Source organism: Bemisia tabaci, chromosome 5, assembly GCF_918797505.1.
Source record: "Bemisia tabaci chromosome 5, PGI_BMITA_v3".
Lineage (NCBI taxonomy): Eukaryota > Metazoa > Arthropoda > Insecta > Hemiptera > Aleyrodidae > Bemisia > Bemisia tabaci.
In genome coordinates, this window is record NC_092797.1 from 43,795,697 (window position 1) to 43,822,899 (window position 27,203).

Below are 27,203 nucleotides of genomic sequence, written 5' to 3' on the forward strand. Positions count from 1 at the left end.
ACCGGTGGTGCGTGACTTTTGAATAACCCTGTATTCACGAAAATTGTACTAAGAGGTTTACGGCCTCTTTATGAAAATATTTTCTAGTCGAAATTCGTATAGCTTCGTTGTTTCAGCAATCTTATCGAACCGTGGATATACCTCCGATTCTCTCTTTATGTCTTCGTTCTAAACCATTTTTACCATACCGAGCAAGGAAAAAATAAAAGAAGTAGTAGTAGTAAAATAATTTTATTTTAGAGCGGTGCTTTAGCATCTAAGGCCATTTACACCTCTAAAGAGGAATGCTATCAGAAAAGGAGGAAATTACTGAAAAAAATGCGTGATTGAAACGCAGATTGAAAACTGAACAGCAGAGTTCGAAGATCGAAGCCAAATCAGGGCACGAGAGTTTGTTAGCTGTCAATTAGTCGGGTTAAGTCGGGTTTTCTGCGAAGTCGTCGAATACTAATCACGAAACGATGATGAATTATGCAACTTCCAGTCACAAATCACGATTCAAATCTTTGGAGAGCAGCAGTTTTTTTTTTTCTTTTTTCTTTTCCCTTGGCTCTTTCTCCGTTTTGCCGTACTCGTTGCTTGATGTGGCTTCAGCTCGAAGAGAGGTTTCGAGCATCGGGTGATAAAGGAAAATGGATTTTCGCGTGAACTTAGTCTTGCGTATCTGTCAGACCTTTATTTAAGTCCTCGTCAAGTCAAATAGATCCCTCTTTAACTTCTTGGTGGCAGGTGGAAACTTTTGTTTTTGGGGGACTGAACAATGGGTCTTTCACTGCATTGAAATGAAGAGTTTTCCACCACCAACTTTTCTTTGGCCTTTTCTCGATTGAAAAAAGACCATCGAGACACCTGCTCACCCACCTATTCTGAGCAAGAAAGAGATTTTGTTGGGTCAGGAAAGGACTATCTAGTTGCTCCCAGTCTATGTCGAGTCGTTCATAAAGGTTCATATAATCGGTTTCCTGTAATTTATCGAAAAATTATTCAGCCTTATCAGTCGATTCAGCGGACCGATTATTGAAATTTATAGATAAAGAAGACATAAGGAGCATAGCGATCTTATTGGTTGAAATGGGTGGTTCTTATAGACTAAAGGGGTAAATGATGGCGGACTAACTATCGGGTCTCTCGTGGGCTCCCGTTAGTTAGTCTATCACCTTTACTTTTTCTATCAAATTCAATAATCAGCCCGCTGGTGGGATTATCTTTAAACAGTCCATAACCATGGATGTCGATGTAACTACCGAGTTAGTCGTCACCTCTACCGCGGTAGTTCTCGTAACTACCGCACGGTAGCATTTTTAACCAGCCGCTGGTTGTGTCGTCTACCCTATTTTTTTCCGTGGTTACAAACAAACCGTATGCTCATACTTCCTTTTAGAATAAATACATATCCACAAAATTTTGCGCAGATTCCGAAGTTGGGAGCACATTTCAGACATGTCCGATGAGTTCACTCTCGTGGTCTTGGAGCCACTTTCCAGGAGAAGCAATAGTTTTTGTTTGTTTCTTCAAAAGCTTGCAACAATCCCATCCGAGGAAGGGTGAAAAATGAGCCCCCTCAGCGCGTGTTCTCATCACGCAACTTTTTTGAAATCATCCCCTCGAATTAATTAGATTAGTCGGGCAATAATCTATTTACGAAAAAAATTCCGAGAGGAAACCGTTTATCAGTGAAAGTTCTATGAAGTATCGCACAATATAAACTTAACCGAGTTAGGTAATTAATAACCGTCGGAACCGCTGTCAGGTATTATCGCAGTTGCGAAGTTTGGGTAGTGAACTCATCTTGGAAAGTCGATTTGAAGTTATTCCCTTCTTGAGTAGTTACCGCATTGCAAAGCGCCTTGCGCCCTTGGAGAGTCTACATTTTTTTTAATATCATGTGGGATATGGATATTTAAAATTAGTTCAAGTGCGTAAAATTTCGCGAGAAACACGGATGATAAATAATGGACGATAATATGGGGACTTATACCCTAAAATTGATTGTGGTACCGTCCCTAATAGTTGGATGATGATACGGACATTTCCACCTGATTAAAGTACTGATTCCTGTGTAAAATTTTGCGAGAAAAATGGAACGATGGTATTCGTGGTTATTCCCTAAACTTGTGGTGATGCTGCGTGTTCTTTCAGTATTGAAATCCATAGTTCGGGACAATAAAAGTTCGTGTAAAGTCTGTCTCGGACTAACTTCTTCTTTTTTTTCTTTTTTTTTTCAAATGTACTACAACTACCAAATAAGTGTTAATTAGCTTATTTTTACGAATATAATAAGAAGTTACCTGTTTAGCATGATTTTCTTTTTTATCTTTTCATTTATAACCCGCTCAGCTCCATAGCCCGCTTTCCGTGCTCACAGAAAAATTTCTTTAGATGCGAGCCCTCACTTAAAAAACAAGGCTTCTGATTCAAAGCCGTATGTTTTGAAAATGTGATACGTTGCGTTTGATGAACACTAATCGCTGTATTAATATCAATAATATCTCGTCCTGTTCTTACTTGCAAAAGATGATTTAACCAACTGTAACTTGTCTTCATGCATCATGATAAACAAATCTTAAAAGCTGTTGCTCATAAAATGGACTCAGGAATCCGCCAACTGAATTTTGCATTTCACCAAGGAAATTTTATACTTTAAATAGACTGCATGTTGCAATTAGGAACTACGAATTCTGGCCTGGATTAAAAACAACGTATACGCCATTAGTTTACCTACACACAAAAGTGTTTTTTCAGATGAGCCAGAATTTATAGTTCCAAATTGCAAAATGCAGTCCAAATGTGTACCATTGTTGGAGAAAGGCAACTCGTTAATGGATTTTAAAACTACTGATCAGTGTAATTGTAATATCTTCATATCGTCGCTAAAATATTCGGTAACCATTCAAATAGAGGGGAAAAACAAGCCGGATAATCAAGGAGTAGATAGAAATCCGAATTCGAGATAGAGCGACGAAAAATCAGAAATGAGAGGGTGGAAAAAGGGAGGGAGCCCCGATTAAAGCAACGACAGACACAAACTATCCGTGGCTCCCTCGAAAGTTTCGTCGTTTCCAACAAAGAGTCAAGAGTCTTGACTTCCGACTCGAGACAGCCGAGATAAAGGCTTGAAAATAGTGCAGCGCTCACTATCTTTTACTTCCATCGACTTTATCCAATGAATACAATTGGACGTATTTCTACCAAACGGAACTATGTGCATTAAGGCATGAGCCCTGAGACCCATAAGAGTATGTGCTTAACAGGGCTCACGTCATAATGCACATAGTTCTGTTTGGTAGAAATACGTCCAATTAAGAGTCGAGTCTCGACTTTTCACTTTTTCTCAAGCTTCGCTCCTGTCACAAAAAATCTCACTTCATTAATAATTCATTTTTCTTTGTTTTTGCATTTGGGAAATAAATTAAAAAATACTGTGAGACACTTTCGAAGACTTCTTTTGGTGAGGTTTTCTCTCAGGAGATTTCGAACTATTCCCGAAAATAATCACAGTATTACGAAGGTTGGATCTTTGCAACTTATGAGCGAGACGTAACAGAACCGAATAATTTCAAGTTTGCTCGCCCAAAAAAGCCTTTTTCGGACTTGTTTCCAGAACGGCCTCATCTATATATTTGATTGGTATATTTGCCATTTCTTTGCAAGGCTAGTCACTAAACTGCAATGGACAGGTATCTACCCCAAATCTAGGTGATGCTGTAAGACTCCAGGCATGAGTAATGAACGAGTCGGTTCCCAACCTCATCTTGCTCTTGAAAACCAGTCCCATACTAGAGATGCGGCGTGGCGCGCTTTGCGCTATATCGATTGATCTGTCATTTAAAGCTATAGAAAAGGATCGATAAACTGATTATTAAATGGGAAAATATCAATAATCGATCATACACGCCTCGCCACCGGTCCATGCACACTACAGAGTTCCCCTGTTTGGTGGTCATTGTATTGGTGAAGTTTGTTGCCTACAAAAGGACTATCCCTTCTGCGGACCAATTATTGAAACTGATAGATAAAGCGATAGACAAAGACGACAAAAGGGATTTGGAGGGATCCTATTGGTGGAAACGGGTTGTTGCAATGGACAAAGGAGGTAGGTAATCGACTAAGTAACGGCAACCCACGAGAAACCCGACAGTTAGTCTATCATTTTCCCCCTTAGTCGATGAGAACCACCCATTCCAACCAATAGAATTGCTTTATACCCCCTATGTCATCTTTGTCTGTCGCTTTGTCTATCAGTTTCAATAATCGGCCCGCTGTAAGGATCAAGGTTATAAATCGTGAGCAATTGTCATTATCATCATAAATTTTATCAAATACTTAGGCAAATAGTAAAACTTCAAAATTTAAGAAAAGTGCGCACACGTTTTCGAACAATTTATGATTTTTCAAGCTGTCGAAATGAAAAAAATGTTCAAACAGAAAAATTCTCCTTTATTTTCTTTTTCAATATCCACTTCGTTCATCCGTTTTGTTTGAACCGTAAAAACTCTAAAAACGGCTCATGAGGAAATATAGATACACTCTTTCGTCAAGGGAGCGACGATTCGGCTATCGAGCCTGCGTCATGTACTCTAAACACCTCGATATTAAAAGAAAGGAAAAGAAACTTATGTGTTTTTTTTTTTTTTTTCTTCAGGGACATTCCCCATCTGACTTTATTCAGTTTTAATGTGATACAAAATAAATGAGTGTGCATATAATAATTGTTTACATGGTGTTGATAAAATTATTTACATTTGAATAGGACGGAAATTATCGGTAGATATCTCTATCGCCCTTGTTAGATTTATATATGATAATTTTAGTCTCTAAGAATAAGGAGTACATGAGAAATAATATCTTAAAACTTATGTGTTGTCACAGAGGATTTATGTCTGTAAATGATGTATTCAAAACCGCAAAAGCACGTGGAAACAAAACTGAGGTACCCCAAGAAAACGGCGATGGAATGATCAAATCGTGGAAAAAGTTTTTAAACCCACAATCAATCATGATTTAAACTTTTTCGCACAAATAACCAATCGTTTTATTTATGCATTGTATCGACATTTATTAAATTTTGCGCGCAATCTCGACGGTGCATCAAAATCTCTCATCGCGACAGTCGGATATAATTGATGGCGAAATGAACACCTCATTAACTTATCCAATTGAGCGTGGACTCCTGGGGTGGATCTTTATAACTTATCTCGTAGCTTCTGCGCTTCTTTTGATCCGACTTGGACGTATTTTTGCCCAACGGAACTATGTGCATTATGACGTGAGCCCTATTATGCATATATTCTTATGGGTCTCAGGGCTCATGTCCCAATGCATATAGTTCCGTTTAGCAGAAATACGTCCGCTTTATCCCTTTCCTCTCGCCGCACTCGCTGCTAAACTCGGAGTCACGGACTGAAGCTTCCGGGCCTATTTTTCCTCTTTTTTATCCTTTGAAAAGAGCTCTTCGGCAAAGGATCCCGCCCTTTGCTCTTAAACGGCAGACTTTTCTAAATGCAGCATCATCAATGGTTGATGTCTACAACAGGTGTTTGCGATAAGCACCTTTGAGATAACGCAATAAGGCCTGTAAAGCTACTGAGTTTTGTGCGCTGGCGGTAAGACAATGTTCAACGTATGCCAATGTCTTACAAAGGCTGTTCTAGAGATTTTGCATTGGTCTGACGTATAAGCCCCCCCCCCCCCTCCCCCCCTTCATAAAAAAATAAATAAATAAGTATTTTGCGGGTTCTTTACATCAGCTGTTTACGCAAAAAATGAGTCCTTGTGAGGCATTTGGTCAAAAATTCACCGAAATTCAGCGTTCTTTTTTGGAGATTTGTTGTCCGGACCTTGGCAAGATTCTATGACCTTCTTGAAGGAGAAAAATAGAGTTCATAATTCTCTCGCAGCCCCTTAGAGCCCAAATTTCGTGCCTGAATTCTGGAATTTTACAGCACTGAAAACAGCCTTACGGGGTAAGATTTGTAGTTCAGCAGGTAAACTTAAGGCGCAAAGCAAGGCTTAAAATCTTAAGTCAGCGCTTACTCCAAAGGATATCAGCGAAACGACTCCAGTCAAGAAGAAAGAACGTCGAAGCTTTGAAAAGTATATAAGAAAACTTTAAATTCTTGGACGAAAAGAAATACAGACTTCATGAAATACACTCATTTTGTTTATTTCTTTTGATACAAACATCTACTTTTTAACTTTATTTTTATTTTTGCTTCCCTAAAGAAATGTCCTAAAATCTGGTACGCTAAGGTGCAACATGTCTCCCAAGTAGGTTTTATTAGTTAGGTTCAGGTACAGGTAATAAGTAGGTTTTTGAAGAAAAAAAATTGCTCAGCGGGGATTTTTGCAGGTAAAGAGTTGATCGGAAACTTCCTATAGTGTTTTAGAGTTGGCTTATACGATGCAAATTAGAACGAACTAACAGGAGAGGCCGCGGACACGAAAGTTATGGCTAAAATTTCAAATTTTTATGTTTATTTTGGCACAAATTCAGTTTTAAAGGGTGTTTCTGAAGGGAAATTCCTCGAAAAAACTAATGGAACCACTCTTAACTTTTTTGTTTCAAATTTTTGAAATTATAAACTTTCAGTTTCCAAATTTTTTCCGACTTCTCCTATAGGCTCGGCACAATGTGCGGCGCACAGTGGATCGTGTCAATAGGAGAGGTCGGACAAAATTTGGAAACTTTAAACGCTTATAACTCCGTGTATACAAAAATTTGAGGTTCTAAAAGTGATTTCATTGGCCTCTTCGTCAAATGTTCTTTTGAAAACACCCCTTGAAATTTAAAATGTGACGAAATGAACATCCAAATTTACAGTTTCAGTCAAAAATTTCAAGTCCGACCTCTCTAATTGCCTCGATCCACTGTGCGGCAGACCGATGCTGAAATTTTGATACGATCACGAGACTAAAATTTGATTTTGAAAACAAAACTATTCTAATGTTTATAGGTTTGAAAGTCGAGCTGAAAATCCACGCCCTGGTTATTTGATACTTTGGCTATTTAAAACAGGCGTTCCAGTAGTAGTAAACGGGAAAACAAACTGAAAGCAAACACGTCAACCGTTGAACAAACTTTATCCAGAGCAATTATTTCGATCCGAATAAGAGCCTGATCAAGGGATCAAAGGTAACGCCGAATTACATTTAGGCACGAAGAGTACTCTTGTTAAACACTTCTTGCCTTCTCTTCACCACGCTTTGAAATTAATTAAGCCTTTCCAGTCCTCTTACAGCCTGATTTCAGCTCCCCTCGGCACAACAAATGGGCACGTCTCTTTGAATTCACAACGGTTGGAATACATTTTGCAATTAGGAACTACTATTTCCGGTTCATCTGTAAAAGCATCTATCTGCGAGAGGAAACTGATGGCACATATGTTGTTTTTAGAATGAGTCGGAATTGGTATTCCTTATTGCAAAATGTAGTCCGTTTACCGCCTACTTGGACCTATGCACCCTACTAACGATTTTCGGCAGGTTGCATGTATCCTAGTACTGCCGAGGTAGGGAAAAAGGTCATATGAGCCGTCAGGCGTTGCCAAATCTCTTTGAAAAAATCCGATTTTTCAGGGAAACTGAAGTACGTTCTCTCCCAGTTTTTCAGAATATCCTAGTCGCAATTTAATCTACAATATCTGAAAATTCAAAGGAAAAATATTCATGAATTTCCTAAAAAAATTAATGTTTCACAGAGGAAAATTTGGCAACGGGTGAATGCTCATACGATGTTTTTCCTATCACTGCAGAGTAGTACGAATAGCGTCGCTGGGGGTAGTTGATCTACGGTGGCGAGGCGTGAATGATCGATTGTCGATATTTCCCCATTTCAAGCTATGATAAAGAATCGACTGTTAAGGTGTTCGTTGCTAACACCCTATTTATCGATCCTTTTCCATGTGTTTAAATGGCAGATCAATCAATATATCACAAAGCACGCCACGCTACTGTTGGTCTGTCGTGTTAACTTGAATAGATTGGAAAAGGAACGTCACAAATCAGTAGACAGAGAGATAACACGACACTATTAGGTGCGGTGTTGAACAATTTATTTTTGCATCGTGGCGGGGTTCTTTATTTCTTTTTCTTGGCCTAAGGGTGTGAATTCGGTGGTTCTAATGGATACTTTACAAAATCGTAGGAACACATTTATTTTTGAAATTCAGAGGAGCCGCACTTTTGGGGTTGATCCGAGGCATAATTCAATCTAATTTTTTTGTCTGATCGCAACTTTAGTTTAATTCAAATTTCAAAGTATATTTTAACGTTGAAAGTAACAAATCACATAACTCGTTTGCGGTGTCTGAAAATCTTCGCTCCCATTTTATTTTTTTTAAGGAGAACGAATCACCATCATTCCTTAACATTTCCACAGATTTCCTTCGCAAAGGGACGAAAAAACACGGAAGTTTTCAAGAATTGACGTTGAGTAGTTTTCCATGTAAAATAATAAAGTATATGACAGGAAGTCTGCAACGTCGCAAACCGAGATACGTGGTCTGGTAGTTTCATCGTCGATTTGAAACAAGCTTTTTACTCAAAACCTATCGATTCGTTAACCATCGAATCATTCCTGTAAGCACTGCAAATCCACCTTAAAAATAACCGTCTCTCCATAAGCACTCGTGTAGAACCGATTGTAGCTTGTTAAACTCAAATCTGATCCACAAAATTAAATAAGAATTTCCTCATCCACACCCCCTCCCCTTTTTTCCGGACGTATTCCGTAAATGATATTTTTCCGACTGACTTAGCAAAACTTCGAACAAGGTTATGAGCGGAAATATAAGTTTACAACAAATGAGATTACCACCGTTTCAAGGAAAAAGCTGTAAGAAAGTCCAGAATCTGTCAAGTTTCTTCGTATAAAAATCAATTTCCGGGGAGGAACTTTATGCATTGTTTGTCCTGAATTTTTCGCAGAATGTTTCTCACAACTAGTTCGAAAATGTTTAAAAATTTCAAAGTAAAATATTCAAAACTTGTCTTGGAAGTCAATGTTTTGTCCGAGGAGATTTGGCAACGTTCGAAATTTCATACGCCGTTTTCACCGCGGGCACGGTAGATTAGCTGTTTACTCTCGTTTTCATCTATAACCTCTAGTGTCACGCATCATCAACGTTATACACTGTGTACCTGAATCTCAATTTTTCTCATTCATGGGGAACTGGGTCACCCTCTACCCAACTCAAAGTCATCATTACAGGATAATAAATTGATCCACCTTCGGGAGTCGTGGGTTTCACGTCAAAAGCAAAAGGATGCCAGCTTTACAGCGACAACCGCTGAAAGGGCGTACCCTTCTTCACCGTGGAAGTGTAAGATTAATTTTCAGTTTCCTGTGCCGTTTTGGACCACCAGCCAAGGATGGAATGCTCGTATGACATGCTTGCTGATCCTATAAACACAGCTCCTGAGGTTTAATTCTATGAATTGAGGCACAAAGAAACTTGAAAAGTGAATTTCAAGGTCGTTAAAATGTTACGGAACTATAGATCGGAAGTTTTTAAAAAAACGCAGTGGAAGTTCGCTGGCGCTGCCGACAATTTTAGAAACGATTCCTTTTGAGTTTGTGACGTTTTGGTAGTACCGCAACTTAAGCTGGGGTAGTTCAGCAACATTTTCTTTCGTAACCTAATTTATTGAGGCACTACCTCAATTAATGGGAGAATACCACGATTCATTGGAAACGTCCAATTTGGAACTTAAACCCTACCTCTTTTTTTCCGAGCATGGATAACTATTCGTCTTTAGGGCATACCTGAAAAAATGAAGGTGTTTCGAATTTCCTTAATTAGCAATTACCCGACGCGCTAAAAGACACTAAGAGCCGCTTGTTAATAATTTATCAGTGCGGGGACTCAAAAATATATTGTCTCTGGTATCGATTGTCTCCCATTAATTTTTCATTAATTCTTAAAAATCTGCCCTCATTCCATACCTAATTTAACACCCGTGAGAGACCCCATCAACTTGGAGAGCCTCTTGTTTGCTTCAAAGTAGAGACACAGCTATTCGTCCTTAAGGCATATGTCCGTATTGCATACCTGAAAAATGAAGGCGTTTTAAATCTCCTCAATTATCCGACACGATTTATCCGATATATTTTAAAAACTCGAAAATATTTTGTCTCTATTATAGATTGTCCGCCATTAATTTTTCATTATTTTTTTAAAAATGCCTACATTCCATACCTAATTCAACACCTGTATGAAACCTCATCAACTCGGAGAGCCTCTCGTTTACTTATTCAAAGTAGAGAGGCTCAAACAATACAAGCAACGTGTTCAGCGCACTGGTTTGAACACTATTTCAACACCTCCGTCCTCCTCATTTGCTTTCAGCGAAATGGCGAGGGGACTGCAATAAAGTGTCCCCAAACGAACGTCAACTCCGCGGAATAAATGAAAAGCCTTGATGACGTCACGTCGTGGCAGCGCAGCGGAGCGACGTCGTAAATCTATTCATTGTCTATTCATCGAATGGACTGAAATTGGAACGGACCCTTTGTCTCCTCGCCCGTCCCGCCTTCGGTCCGGCCCGGATTTCAGGGTGCCTTTAATCAAGGAAATATTTGCATTCCTCAACACAATTTTTAGAACTCGAAACCATCCACTGCAGACCGAAAAAGAGAAAAAAAAACAAGGGAAAAGTCGGAGCGAAACTCCGCCGTGCTGAGGAAGAACGCCGTATGAGCCTTCAAACGTTACCAAGTTTCCTTCAATCAAAACCGAATTTACCGGGGAATTATGAATATTTTTTTCCATCATTTTCAGACACTTTTGTACGCAGTTTAATCTAAAGTTTCTGAAAATTTTAAGGGAAAATATACTTGATTTTCGTCTAAAAAAAAAATAGTTCTGTTCACAGAGCTCCTGCACTTCTTTTGTAACAGTCACAGAAGCTTCCGTAATGAGGACAGAGAACTCTGTTCCCACGACCGAAGTTCTGTTCTCAAGTTCTGAAAAATTCTGTTAGTGTAACAAAGAAACTGCAGGAGCCCTGCGAACAGAAGGTTCTGTCGTCAGCACCATCTATTTTTTTCTGTGTACATGATTTATTATGAGAAATTTGGCAACTCTCGAATGTTCATACGGCATTCTTCCTTAGCAATGCAGAACTGCTGTGTGTATGGAAATGCGGGCGGTGCGAGACAGATTTCGGATTTATTTTAGAGAGAATAACGTGGAATAGGATGGAAGAAGAGAGGCACTACCCTTCTAGCATTGTTTTATGCAACGTTCCTTCGGGCTGGAACATAGTCATTCGATTGTCTCATCTAAGGCTTCTTTAAGGGAACTAACGACGATGTACACTCGGAAATCCCGCCATGGACATAGAAAGAATAAAAATGGTAATTTGACGTCCTTTGGTAATTCAACACCTAGGTTGTTAAAAAAATGTTCGTCAACTTTCAAATGCTAATCTAACACGATCTGCTGCTGCCTTTACATCTGAGGACATGAATTTTACATTGTACGTAAATGAAAGAGTTGGAAGGGTTACATTAGCATTTGAGGGTTGTCGAACATTTGTTTAACATCTCTCTCGCTGGATTAGCGCCTTTTTTCTTTTCTTTTTTTATGTTTTCTAGTCCCGTTCAGTGCTTTTTTTCATGCGTGCTGCCCGCGTGCATGTACATGAATGAGTATTTGCGCGTCGATACGGCAATTAGTTTTAGCCGGATTGAATGGTACATGTGGTGTGCCTAGATTGTGTCAGAAATAGTTGTTTTTGTGGCAAAATGCGTTGCAAAATTGAAGGAGAAAAACTGACAAGGCCAGTGTGAAGCCACTTCAATGTTGCTTTTCCGTCACATTGGTCAGGCGCAATGATACATCTATAAGTACTCTCCGGAACGCGTGAGGTATCACCCCACATTTGAAGGCGTTTTCAAAACTGCCGAGTTTCAACGTCTGGATTATGGTGACGTATACGGACTGAGGAACATGATAATTAGAACGACTAATCTTACGAGTTAATGCAACACTCCGTCGCTCCTCTGACGTAAGGGCGTATCTCAATTCCTGTGTGAACCCTGCTTTGCTTACCCTTGCTTCTTTCAATGTTGATCTTCCGTCACTTTGGTCAGGCGCAATGATACAACTATACGTACTCTCCGGAACGCGTGAGGTATCACCCCACATTTGAAGGCGTTTTCAAAACTGCCGAGTTTCAACTTTGGGAATGGATTGTGGTGACGTATAAAGACCAAAGAACATGATAAATAGAATGACTAATCTGACGAGTTAATGCAACAGTGGTTGTGCACCTATCTTCTGGGAGGGTGCGACCATTATTAACGTTCCCAATTTACACAATAAGTATAGTTAATTCAAAATCGTGCTCGGCAATAAACCATAATTAACGTAGTTCAGCTGGTCAACTTAGTCATTAAAGACAACATTTTCATCATTAACTCTCCCAGGCAGATAGGTGGTTTTTATTCGTAAGCTAGAAAGAGTGGTTTCTCATCGTAAATTGCAACCTAATTTCATATCCTGTCATGTGTGGTCCATTGAACCACAATATGCAAAGAGGAACCTTTCTTCCTGGTTTCATTCAGAAAGAACATATTCATCAATAGTTCCCCCATGCAGATAGGTGTTTTTCATGAATAAGCAAGAAAATGTGGTTCCATGTCGTAAATTGCAACTTAATTTCATATCCTGTCATGCGTGGTCCACTGAGCTACATTATGCAACGACTAACCTTTATTCCTGGTTTTATTCAGAAAGAACATGTTCATCATTAGTTTCCCCATGCAGATATGTTCTTTTTTATTAGTAAGCAAGGAAGAGTGGCTCCTTATCGTATCGTAAATTGCAACATTCATCATCTTGGCGAGAGGAGGGCGGGGACTAAACTCTTCTTGTTTACGAACTTCACGCCGGAGTTCAGCCGCGTGAGAAGCGGAATCGGCCGTTCACGCTCGGGGGAGAGGGTTCCCGCATCCTGCCGTGCCAAGAAAGAACGCCGTATGAACATTCAAGAGTTGCCAAATTAACTTCGAAAAAATGCTTATTTTTTAGCAAAGTTGTGAATATTTTTCCTTTAAATTTTCAGAATCTCTAGGTGAAATTGCAAACAAAAGTATCTCAGAAATTGGGAGGAAAATATTCATGAATTTACCAGGAAATTCGTGTTTTATCAAAAGAAATTTGGCAACGCCTGAAGGTTCATACGGCGTTTTTCCTTATCACGGCAGCATTCATAAGTCATTCATGGCCGCGGCCAACAACAAAACCCCGACGCGGGTGCCCGGAACAATATGAATAACTGCAGCTGCATCTTGATGCGCGAAGCGGACAGCGCACCGCTCCGAGTTAATTTCGCGGCGCAGGCGGCGACCACAAGTGAGCCGGGCCGGCAATCGATGGAACGCTCAGCGATCGTCTTGAAAATTATGACCTCCCTCGACGATTGGACCGCGCTTCGCAATAATGAACAACTGGACCCCGTTGAAACCCACGGATTCTGCATCGTGCCGCGTCCGATGGAATACGGGAGTTAAATATTCATATCTTCGAGAAGATTCGCCGATTTTTCTCCCAGGAACTATACAAAAAAAAAAAGAAAAAAAAAATGGACCATGTTCAGCAGCAAGGTACTAAGCCTCGTCAGCTATTGCCAAATTTAACTGGGAAATTTGATTTTTTTCTCGGAAACGGTTGTGTGAATTTTTGTGCAAATTTCAGTGCATTTTCTACCATGTACGAAGCAAATTCCTTAAAATTTTCAAAAATGCCCGCAAAAACGTTTTCTTGTGAAACATTAGATTGCTCTGTTAAAGTTGGCAATAGTTGATGTGGCTTGATTCCTTTCTGCTTAATGCGGTCCAACTACTCCTAGCTCCCGTCGCTCTCAGACTCCGCAGTTTTGAAAACGCCTTCAAATGTGGCGTGATACCTCACGCGTTCCGGAGAGTACGTATAGTTGTATGATTGCGCCAGAGCAACGTTTACTCAGGTTCAGTAAATGCGCGTATGTGTTCAAGAAATTTAATTGCATAAATCTGAGTTTTCTGACAAGTAAAAAAAAAAAGTAAATAGATTTCAAAGTCACAAAATTTCCTTCAACAATGAGGATTCTTTTGGAAATCGGGCGTATGATACTTTTAATTATGCTAAGATTGTGGAACGTAGTTCTCTAGTCGAAAGTAACTTATCCGACACTTCTGCTATGAGTTTTTTCCTGGATCTGCTCCGCGTTTTTCTTTATTCCTTGTTGGAGAGTAAATTGACTGCGAATCCATTTCATCTGCCACAAATGTTATAAGCAATCAAAGCATTTCAAGCTTCATACGTCCTTTTATATCCGAAAAAGTCCTCGATTCTTTTTTAACAGGAATCTTCTGGGTCTAACTACCATAAACCGCTGATGAAACATAAGAAATAAACATTTGTTAAAATGGCACAGTGTTTTTCCTTTGTCTTCGATTTTCTACAAATCAAAAGAGATTGATATATCTAAAAAATGCAATCATTGAACCATACAGTCGAGAGATGTATTTTCATTTTTAATGCAAAAAAAAGAAAAAAGAAAAAAACACGATCAGCAAGTTCAATATTATTAGAATTCTCGCGCCACGATTTGCGTTCACTGATTCAAACTTTTTATCGCGCCAGTGCTTCCAAAAGATAGCAGGTGGCTTTGCCAGTGCGAAGCGAGTCGAGACAAGGGAAGGAGAAACTTTCTTTATAATACCCTAGTCCCTCTCAAATGGCCGCTTCCACTCGTAAAATTACAAGCGGAAAATAGCGTGACGCTCCGGGCGTTTATCCAATTCAGAGATCTCGGTTACTTACCTCACCCATTCTTGTTTGTTAATTATTTCAAAATATAATCTACGTTTATGTTTTCCTGGATCTCATGCCTAGGACAATCGCACTTCAACCATCAAGAAGGGCGGAGAAGTCTCTTTAAATCGTCAAAACAGGTTTTAATCTCTTAATACCATTCGAACATAAACTTCCGTGCTGTAAGATCAAAATTTATTCTGATTTCAAGTGCAAAAACAGCACTCACTCCCATTGTGATGTTATGGGTACTTTTCGAGCTATCATTGCTTCTAAATGAAACATTAAAAATTGTTGATAGGCAGACTTGCTCGAAAAAAGTTTGAAATAAGGACTGTGGACCACTAGACAAGTTCTGTGATAGAGAAAAATGGCATATGTTTTAATCGTATGCTGGAAGCAATTGACACTACTGGCGGAAGTTCTTAAGTCAAGCCCCGGAGAAAATTTGTAATTTTAGTCGTATTGAATTTTTGCATGATATGACTGAATCAGATAACTTTTGTTTTAGAACAAAACAGTTTTTCAAATTTTTTAAGTAATCGACACATCGACTTTGAAGATCTCCAAGAAGGATTTTACAGAATTCTCCTCGATTTTTGGACATATGACTAGAATTAAATAAAATGAATTCAAAACTTTTTTTTAAAAAAAATTAAATTAATTTTATCAATTTGACACGTATAGACCCTGGGTAAAGTTTTTCATAGTGGAATTTAACACTGACATATTCACATATCCTCTAACAACTTGGGAATTAAAGACTTAAAGGGATCGAGACATTAAAACATGAAGGGATTAAGAAAAAGTATGAAGGAAGAAAAATTAATGCATTAAGACATTAGGGCTTTATCAGTAATCTCAGCATCCGATTTTTTCAACCAATTCGACAGAATTTGTTCTATCGAATACATAGTTTTGACCCCACGAGGCAAAGCTTTTTCCCTCAAGAACGGCCATAATTTAGGGGAATAAGTTGAACACTTCTCATAGTGCCATAGGAGCATAATCAATCTACATTTATCCACGATCTGGGCCCCACAGCAATATACAGCCGTTCCTCGTGAAAATTCAGTAAGAACGTTCAAATGTTGCGAGACTACCTACGATAAGATAAATATCTTCGAGTGTATTTAGGAATATTTTTCCACACAATTTTCAGAAGCACCAGATTATATGGTGGTAAAAAATTCTGTGAGGAATTCAAGTGGAAAATCCGGTTTTTTAGTCAGAAAATTTATGTTTCATCGGACGACATTTCGCAACGCCTAAAAATTCATACGGCGATTTTTTCCCGTACGGCAGGAAACGCCTACTTATACTTATGAGAATTAACCTCTTACGGGAGAGAAGACACCCGGTTATTTATGTGCACCGGCAAGCGGAACCCAGACACTTCGAGGCGAGTTCCCCAATAATCCAGAGATAATTTCTCAATTTATCATGGAGCGTTCAAAGCTCAGACACTTTTATTTGGAATCGGAGTTTTCTGAACATTTTTTCCCCCTCGATTAGCACGAAAGGAGAGGCAAATAGTCTCGGAGCACCCGGGGTTCACGTCGTTGAAACCGTGTTTTTTGCTTGTGCACCTGAGTGTAAATAGTTAATACCAGTTTTATTAACAGTTCCGTGGCGTGAATTATCGATAATCGATTAGTCCCCGCATTTGAAGCAATGGCAAAGTATCGATTATTAAGATGTTTCTCGCAAACACCCTGTTTATCGATCCTTTTCCACAAGTTTATATGACAGATCCATTGATATATCGCAACGTGCACACCACGCCACTGTTTTAAAAGCTCCTTATTTTTCGTACCCCTTTGAAGCCATGGTAAAGAATCGATTATTAAGGTGTTCGTTGCGGACGCCCTGTTAATCGATCTTTTTCCATAGCTTTCAATGGCAGGTTAAGTGACGTATCGCATTGTACAACACGCCACCGTTTTAAAAGTTCCTTATTTTTCGTGTTGCAGGTCTCTTTCTTTTCAACGAGCCCTGAGCTGAGCAATAAACAGCGTTTCGAGTATTTCAGTCGCACCATTCCGTCAGACGAGCACCAAGTCCGGGCCATGGTCGAAGTGGTCCGTAAAATGCAGTGGAGCTACGTCTCCATCATTTACGAGGAGTCCAACTACGGCGTCAAGGTAATAAAATTTTGAGTTGATTACACCCTGTAAAAAAGTGTATTTCTCCCGATAGAAAGCTACCTGTCATTGTGTCCTTTGCACTTGTCGTAACGGCCGAAGTTGGATCCAGCTCGACGGCGGAACTCAGTGGCGTGGCGTGAATTGCGATATATCGATTGTTATGCCATTTAAACCTATGGTAAAGAATCGATTATTGAGGCGTTCGCTGCGAACACCCTGTTTTTCGATCCTTTCCATAGGTTTAAATGGCAAATCAATCGATATATCGCAAAGCACGCCACGCCACTGGCGGAACTCTTTTTTATTGCTATAAATATTTGGATCTAATTCAACAAGAAAGAACCAAGTCTCCGAGGGGCCGTTCAAATATTACGTGAGGTATTTCGGCGGACTTGTTCTGCCGTCCGAAACGAGATCTCCGTAAGTCCAGTTTAGACTTCGCAATTTCGTTTCGAACGAAATGTGCCGTTGAAAGAATACTCGAGCACTTAAAAATAATTATTTCTCGGTATCAGTTTTCGGTGGTGCGATACGGTAACCCTGATGATTTGATGGATAAATTGGACCGTGCAGAAAGAAATCAAGACATATCAGCTTTTGCCAAATTTAATCTGGCAATTCAATTTTTACGTGAAAACGGTTGTTCGGATTTGTCTGCGAATTTCAATAAATTTTCTGCATAGTGCAAAAAATTATTTAAAATTTTCACAGTAATCCGTGCAAGCGTTCTCTTGCAAAAAATTAAATTATTCTCAGTTACATTTGGCAATAACTGATTTAGCTTGGTTCTTTTCTGTTAACTTGGTCCAATTCTCGCTGTTTTTCCCCTATTTTTTGTTTTAAAAAAGAAAAAAATAACGTTTTTCCAAGAAATTTTTGAAATATTTGGAATGGTATTCCAGTGTTCATGTTTTGGACGGCTGCTTTGTACCCCTCCCCCCATTCGTATTAAGACAACCCCTTACCAACACTCTCCCCCATAATTTTTCAAAAACCATCGAAGAGCGCCTGAAAGATACAAATACGTAGCTAGAGAAACCCAATCACAGCAGCCACAACCACAAAGAGTTGAGTAATGTTGCAGTAGAATTGAATTCATGTTCATAGCGTACCTAATAGGCTCTCTAAATTGCGGATCAAAAAGCAAATTACGACACTGAAGCTATTTTTACCGAAGCCGATGAAAGGTCAAAATGAAGCGTGATCTCAAATTTACAAAACTAATGGGGGCGTTCGTGAATGCTGAAAGCTCGCATTGGTTTGCGGTTTTGTGGGTAAGGGGAAATTTTGGCTACGCATTTGAATGTGGTCGATATAATGACACAACGCTAACAATCATGTTAGGGCTCGCTGCTTCATTTTATTATGAAATTCCACATCACGAGGAACCTCTGTGGTTCAGGCGTTCGTCATTTCGTGAATTGGGCGCATCAATGAAGAATAAACAGAATGCAATGGAAACGTTATGCGTATGAAACTCTTGATCTGACGTGCTAAGAAAAAATGCTGCATGAACACGCAAAGTAGCCGAGTCTCCTCCGATTGAATATTTTCTCATGAAATTTTAGGAAATCTAAACCTGATCGCAAATAAAATTCTTCGAACAATGCTAAGGAGAACAAGTTGGTTTTTGCAATCGCTAGCGATAGCAATATTCGTCATGGGAACTTTTGCTTCTGGGATATGAAAATTTTAAGGTAGGTACAGTTCGTTTGTAATATCTTCAGAATTGAAGGGGCTATGTAATTTTGTGTCGACATCTCTTTTTTAACATTTTTAATTTTTTTTCTTTGCATACAAGAAAGCTGTTATTTACCAATTATTTATTTTCGTTGGATTATGTATGGTTTTTGGAAGTTAACGCATTTAACTTTCAGTTTCGTTTTTTCGGCGTAAAGTATGATATTTTTACTCTACGCATATGCCCGAATACGCATCATAACGACGGTGAAACTACCAAACCACGTATCTCGTTTGCGGTGTTTAAAAATCTCCGCTCACATTTTATTTTTTTGAAGTAGACCAAATCAATATCATTCCTTGAAATTTTCACAGAATTTTCTCCGCACGAAGAGGAAAAATCACGGAAATTTTCAAGACTGGACGTTAAGTAGCTTTTCATTTAAAAAATAAAGTATGACAGGAAGTCTGCGACGTCGCAAACCGAGATACGTGGTTTGGTAGTTTCACCGTCGATAAGTGACCTATGTGCTTCCTAAGTTGCCATTTTTTTCATTCAAATAGATGTAACCGAAATGTTAGATGTGTACTACCTATACTACTTTCATGTCATTGCTTTATTTATTTATTTACTTTTTGCGTAGGTATATATTGTTATTTTTTGCTAAATTTTGGAGAAAATATTGCTTTAAGAACGTGGAATGTAAATTAATTTTATTGAAAAAAGAAAATACCATCATTAATTTGGGCGAACAGAGAAAATATACATCAATATTTGGGTCAACATCTCCCTGATTATATAAAGGATGAATATAGGTATTAGTATTTCTGTATCAAAAAACTTAGCTTTTGTCTTCAGAGATACGATGATTCTAGTCCCAGTCAATTTGTTTTATTGAAAAAACAAAAAAAAACAAAAAATAAATAAAAAAAAAAAACAACTGAAATGTTAGCATACTATTTTCATGTCTTTCTATTTGTATCAATAGGTACTTTTTGCTTAACTTACGAACGTTGAATGCAAATTAACTTTATTGAAAAAAGAAAATAACGTCATTAATTTGGGGGAACATGTGGCTGATTATATGAAGGAGGTATATTCCAGTATTTTTGTTTAACATATTAACTCACGAGAAAATGTTCGTACATTTATCATCTAGTATTAATTATTTTTTGATGATTGGTCTAAAACATTCAATACAACCATTAAAAATTATCTCCCATCGCCGGGTATCGAACTCCCGATCACCTATTGCCCGCACCTGATCAAAATATGGGGCGCCTCAGTCGACTAGGCTATCACAGACCGGCGAAAGCATGGGAAAAAATAGCATTTAAAAGACTCGGACGATGGGCGGGACTTATCACAAGAGTTGTCCTTGAGCGATTCGGCGATTCGCGTCTTCGTAGCTTCTGGAGAAATGAGCTAAGCGCCTTTCTCTGTGAGACATTGTTTGCCTATGCTATCATGTGTCTCAAGGTTCATATCAGCAGGCATTTGCCATCGCGGCAGTAAGCTGAAGCAATATTTCTGTATTCATGGAATAAATCAATCAATCGAGTTCCGATTTTGGCTCATATATCCGTAACGGGTCCTCCAGAGCAGTTTTCCACCTTGCACAATAGTTATAATTTCTTTATTTCTATTTGTAAAATTTGAGGTGGGATAATGGCGGCTTCTCAAGAGCAACGAGGTAGGCGATCTTTTGTACCAACGAACAGAAAACTGATGGCGAAAAATAACCAATCAGAACCTCCCAAAAAAAAGAATTTGCCTAAAAACGGAACTTCGTGGATCTGCGCAGATTTACCAGTCAGACACGACATCTCAAGTTGGAAAAAAACTCGCTGAAAGCGAATTTTAGCAATCAACACAACTTGACGTAGAGACATGATTGGCTAAAAAATACAACGGTTTTTGATACATCGGAAAATCAACCAAAAATCGGAGACTGGGCGAAACGCTCAAGGTCGCAGAGGTATAGGGAATCCCATAGCGAAAGCAACGGAACGATTGTAATATCATGGGGAACTCCGTTCCCATGACAATATTCAGATTTCCCTGAAAATTCATATGTTATCAAAAGAAATTCGACAACATCTGAAGACTTATACCATTCTTCCATGACACGACAGTGCTGTAGCAATGCGTCCAATGGACCACTAGATAAGGTACGAATTTCAGCATTCTGATACATGTTTCTTAACCAAAATTTTACGTAAAACACGATGCACACAACAAAAATTACCGAAATCAACTCCTTACAAAGATATTTATTGATTCTTGATGCGTAAATTCAAACCACCCGCTCATGAAAACTCAATGCTCTACGTGATTCACATCGCGCGCTAAACGTTATCATGACAAATCTGGCAACCTCAATCTTTAGCTTTGGCTCAGTTATAGCAAATTGCTAATAGTTTGAACAACACATGGTGGGAAATGAACATTGCTCGATTGAGAAGCTTGCTGAAACCGTTGTAGTGGGCGATTTGACTCAAGTAGAGCTTTGAGTTTCTTGTGAGCGGGCAGTTTAAATTCCTCGTAACCAATGTGAAATAAAAACGTTAATATCTTCGTTAGGAATTGGTTTCAGTAATTTTCGTTGTGTGAATCGTTTTTTTACGTGAAATTCTGGTTAAGTAACATGTATCAGATCGCTTAAATTCGTACCTTGTCTAGTGGTCTATTAGTCAGATAGGGGGTGGAAAGTTAAATTTTACACCAATTAGGGGCTACGCTCTCCGTTCGGATTTTTAGCATTAGGGCTGCCTGAGGTTACTTTTTTATATAGAGTAGATATTTAGAGTAAGAATGATACGGAGGTTGTGACGTGATATTTGGCATGTCTGTCAGGACATAAAATAGTAGGTATAACTGAGCATCAGTTAGTAATGGGGGATAACGGATTGATTCTGTTTTCATGCTCACTCCTTTTACGATCACGAGATAAAAGTAAATAGAGTGGAAATGTAAGTTGCAAAAAATAACAGCCACCGCCATGAAACACTCATCATCGCCGAACAGTAAATCAAACCCTGGACAAGACAATCAAAAAACAAATAAAGATGTGATTGGGCACGGGCGAGTGAGAAAATAAACAAACTGACAAAATAACATGTTTGCGTTGAATTGCATACGCTGTGAACTGAATTTATATGGTAAACATTGAGCAGTGGGCCTTTGCACTACTCGAATCACTCATTGTCACATGATTACACCAGCCTCGAATGAAAAATCAACTTCATTGGGGGTGTCACGTTTTAAACGATATAAAGTACTGACTATTATCATCTATTTTGAAAATATCTTCTTGATGCCATAGTAGTACAGTAAAAATGTAGGCAACTTGGAGGAACGATTGTTCGTTGTAGATAGCATTTATTTTACTCATTAAATAATATATCATCATTTTGATTATTTCTTCATTGATCCCTTTTAAATGCAAAGCTGAAAGATGAAAGGGATTAACTTCGCTCTAAAGTTCAACCTTTTGACCTTTACATCATCGAAAATGATGAGCGGTCGAAAATCCTTAAATTATTTAATGGGTGAAAATTTCAAGTAGAGGACATTTCAGGGTGAACAAAATCGCAAAATCAAGTTTATGATTTCCATTGGCGGTTGTGTTTTCTCAATTCTGGAAGGTTTCTGGAATCTAAAAACGTGTGGTCCCAATTTTTTCGAATTTGTCTTACACAATTTTCCCTAATCAAATTTCAGTCATGTGTGACAGTCGAGAGCATGTGACAGCCATGAATTTAGAAAAAACCGTAATTCCTGTCGCCATCTTTGGAAATTTGAATTTCTCATGTTATAGACCTTATTATTCCTGTAATTACCATATCATTCTTCCCCTGATATTCTCTGTTCCCTTTTGCTCTCAAAATTTATGAGCTGCTTCCCTTGTCTTGATTTCTCATAGTTTTCATGTTCCACCTCACTTCAGGTATACCTTATAGCCAACAGTTGCTTTGGAGCCCAATCCATTTTATGCACTACGACTACTCTTTGAACTTGATTCTCTTTTCAATGGAAAACTTTGCAGTTTTTTTCCGTTAAGAGGACCAGCAACTATTATCCATGGTCGAGCCATGTATTCTCAAGATGTTTCAACCATGTATTTTCCGCTCAAGTTTGTTTACTTCAAATTGGTAGTTAGTAGTCAGGTGTCACATGCAAATACCCCTCACTCCTGCATCCGAGGTGAAATTTTTCACCGATGCCTTTCAATTGACGAGAAGAGCCTCAATGATCGATCACAACTCATTCAAGGAGCTCATTTTCTTTCGGAAAATAAATCGGCCCCTTAATCGCGCATTTGTATGCCTACACTTGCGTTGATGCCAAATTACTTGAAAATCATTCGCAAGAGACCCGCGTATAAAGGCAGATGCTTTAAAAGCCGAGGAAAGAGAATGTTAATGGCTACTAGATTCTTGATTATACAGGGTAGACTTAACCGTCTACACTAGTCACGACTATAGGGTAGGGCTTAAACCGTCAGACTGCAGGAGCGTATTTTATGCGGGTTGAAATAAGATTATTTCCAATATCAAGTTGTTTTTTTTTTTTTTTCAAAAGCGTCTCCAGTCGAAGATAAAATCCCTTTCAGTTTTCGGGAAACAATAATTTTTCCGTAATTTCGGCGAGGATGATGGTTGTAAACTCATTAAAAATTCCTACTGTTCATAATTTCTAGCGCTAAAATCACCCATGGCTTGAAAAATACGGAAATATTTATATGGAGGAGGACCTTAGAAAGTAAGGAGATGTATGTAGTTTTTTACTCCATGTAAGAACCTTTTGAAACTCCGGTATTCTCGAGGCCATAGGTGTATTTAGCCTTTAAAATTATGATGGATATCTAATTTTCATCAACTTTAGTCTAAGATCGTTGCCGAAATGAGAAAAAAGTATAATTTTCACAAATTTTTAGGAGTCATTGGGTTTTGTTTTGGGGAAAAATGTATAGATGAAAAAAGTATTATTTTTATATATAGAATACGCCCTTGGGATCTGCGGCTGTGTAACTTTCAGACACCCTCCATACAATTTGGTGGTTTGTATATCGATCCACCGTGCCCTGAAATAAATATTTGAAAATTAAACGTGTCAACATGGAAAGTGACGCACCTCTTTTCAACCGATTTGTTACCCACGCCAAGCGAAGCACTCTAGGCGAAAGGAAGTCTTTAAAACGTTAATAAAAACTCGTTCCTCCCTTATCGAAATAAAGCAGGCAACTATAGATGCTTCCTCTCCGCGTCACACCCAACGCACCACAAAATAGCATGGACATTTTTCCGGTACTTCTATTTTTTTTCCGAATTATTTTTAGCATAAAAAAGAGAGTATGCTCTCTCAAGTTCATGTGAGCGCGCGGCAAATTTGACCAGGCCCTTTTTCATTACATAATACTACTTTTTAATAGCTAATCGCTGGCAGGCGAGCTTAGGTTCGACGGAGCAAGGTATATTTAAAGGTCGATTTTTTTTTTTTTTTTTTTTTTTTTTTTTGGTGACATTACTGTGGATTATGTCCTTGGTACATTCACTGTGATAAGAATTCCTATTGAATCAGCCGGAACTATCTTCAAAGCGACCGTACGTCTCTTTTAAAAAAATAGGAGTGCTGTTTGAAAAGAGAATATTTCCTGTTCTTTCAGCGAAAAAATCCTATCCTGGTACATTTGACTAGAGTTTTTAACATTCAATAGGAAATTACGTGAACTTTTATCGTTAGACTCTGCATGCAGCCACAAGTCATGCGATGAGTCAAATTTTTCAATATTTTCGGCAAAATCTGTCTGTTTTTAAGCCGTGAAGTTTTCTGTGAACTCCAGCATACGGCATCAACTAAGTTTTAATGATGTGATGGAGAAAAATTGTCTAAAGTTTTTATCAAAGGTGAAGTAGCATCACTATGAAATGAAATATTAGCTTCCCAGAAACTCTCTCGGCAATAAACCGGGCGAAACTAGTTAAGATTACAACGTATCCATGGACGCATTTCTGCCAAACGGAACTATGTTCATTATGACGTGAGCCCTGTTATGCATATATTCTTATGGGTCTCAGGGCTCATGTCTTAAAGCTTATGGTACCGTTTGGAAGAAATACGTCCAAATAGTAATCGTGCAGACTTCAACCGCGACCCAGAACAACAATGGGCCTGTTGCAAACTTTTGCTAGAGCAAAAATAAGAGTTTTTTCTTATAGACAATGCCTCAAAAATCACGATGAGCGCATCGGCAAAGTCTGAAATGCACTCATAACTTCACAGTCTGCGTAAGAAATTTGCGGTTTTTCGAGCTTCCCGCTTCAAAAACGATACTACGGCACAGGTGAACATTTTGTAAGAGGAGTCGTTCCATCGTCGGCAATAATCATCATGGCCGACGCCAATCCACCAAAACACGTTTGATGGGACGAGATAACACCTGAACTGGATTAGACCAGATAACAATCGGTGTGTTAACGTTCATATTTTCCACGCCCAAATTGATTGACCTTGAACTCTCCTCGAATTACGCGCGGAACTGCGCGCAAGCGTCGGCCATGATGAATATCGCCGACAATGGAGCGACTCCTCTAACAAAATGTTCACCTGTGCCGTAGTATCGTTTTTAAAGCGGGAAGCTTAAAAAAACGCAAATTTCTTACGCAGATTGTGAAGTTATGAGTGCATTTCAGACTTTGCCGATGCGCTCATCGTGATTTTTGAGGCATTATATACAAGAAACAACTCTTATTTTTGCTCCTAGCAAAAGTTTGCAACAGGCCCATTGAATGACGTCTTCCGGGCTGAAACAATGGGGAAAATTATGCCTATGTTGCCAGTTCTGCCGTTTCAAGGAAGAACGCCGTATGAGCCAACAGGCGTTACCAAATTTTCCGCAACAAATCACGATTTTCAGGAAAATTTGTAAATATTTCTCTTCCAATTTTTCAGAGAACTTTGTTCGTAATTCGATGAAGAAAGTGTGAAAATTTAATTTGAAAATATTTCTCTTCTAATTTTTTTCAGAGAATTTTGTTCGTAACTTGATGAAGAAAGTCTGAAAATTTCAAGGAATAATATTCGTTACTCTCTTCGGAAATAAATATCTTTTGTCAGGAAATTTGGCAACATTTGAATGCCCATACGACGTTTTACTGATCAAGGAAGACTGTAGCACCCATCCAATTTGTTACCGGCGTAAACAGTTTTCGTGAAAAACGGTGAGCTACGTTCTTACTATTGAACACGCGTCTGTATTGCTCTCAATATTTAGTTCTTTCGTGAAGTCGTGCGTTCACGCAACTCGAGTCAATTCAAAATATTTTCACATGCACCGAAAGTTTGCGCATTATATAGGGCTTCATTGGGTCATTAGCAGGATAGAACAAAAGGTACAAGAACATGTGCATTCTGGTCGTACAACCTGACTCTCCTAACTTTACAACGATTATTTTCAAGATGTGCCTCAAAGTTTTGGCCTTACAATATCTAAAGTAGATCTCAGATCCAATCTAAAATTCTAGTCTCAGTTATTGTTATCTTTGTTGATAACAATTCTTCTGGTTCCGTTAACGAATGAGCCTGGAACGGCGCACGGTGGATCGACTCAACGGGAGATGTCGGACAAAATTTGGAAACTTTAAAAACTTTAAATTATGCCGTTATACAAAACTTTGAGGTTTTCAAAGCGGTTCCATTGGTTTTTTTTTGTAAAATTTGTTTCCATCAGCACCCTTGAAAATTTGAAATGTGACGGAACAAACATCAAAATTTGCAGTTTTAGTCAAACATTTTTTGTCCGACCTCTCTGATTGACTCGATCCACTGTGCGGCAACACCAGTTTCCTCTATAACTCTACGCTGTGCTCCTGTCTCATTCCGTTGAACTCTATTCGCGGAGTTCGGTGCTCTGTCACCACAAGAGATGCTCCTTAACTCTGAGCTCAATTCCGAAACTTTTGCGAACAGTTTAATGACGAGCATTGTAGCGTCCCTCCTTCCATGGATGGGGTACTTGGACACGCACACTTGAATGTGCATTCACTTATTGCAAAGCCACACGGAAAAAAATTAAATGTTGATTTAAATTGTTTAAAAAAGTTTGGATAATCGCTCACTATATAGATGGCGCAAGTTACTTGCCGCCAGCGACCACTTGCCTAAGTCTTGAGTTGGTTTCCACGATCTGCGCGCCTGCAGTTGCCTTCCTAAACGATAGTTACTAATGTTGCATCAAACAGCGTGTCTCTTTGATGGAAAATTGTGCTCATATAAGCTTAGTCCCTCTGTATTGAGATTTTCAGCTTTATGCTGATTTTTAATGCACGGTGGCCAAAACCTTCCAACGTACTACGAGAGAAAAGTCTGTCGAGCTTCAAACGGTGATTTTACAATACAAAAATGCTAACTCAACTTTTGAATTTGTTCATAATACTATGGGCGTAGTTAGGTAAGCATTTTTTAAAATTGAAAATCAGCATTTGAAACTTGTCGGGCGCTTTTTCAACAATATAAATGCTAAATCAAAATACAATTTTTTCCTGTGCGATTTAACAATAATTACTCGTAGGT

The 27,203-nt window shown here is 38.7% G+C and overlaps 1 protein-coding gene across 4 annotated transcripts in view; it reads left to right on the top strand.

Annotated features, from left to right (window-relative positions):
* LOC109032266 (metabotropic glutamate receptor 2) overlaps positions 1–27,203 on the top strand; it is a 555,771-nt gene that overhangs the window by 370,022 nt on the left and 158,546 nt on the right. For all 4 annotated transcript variants that reach the window (XM_072300776.1, XM_072300777.1, XM_072300779.1 and 1 more), the window contains one exon: positions 16,775–16,945. In XM_072300776.1, the coding sequence (XP_072156877.1) occupies positions 16,775–16,945 (171 nt within the window). The remainder of the gene's footprint in view (positions 1–16,774; positions 16,946–27,203) is intronic.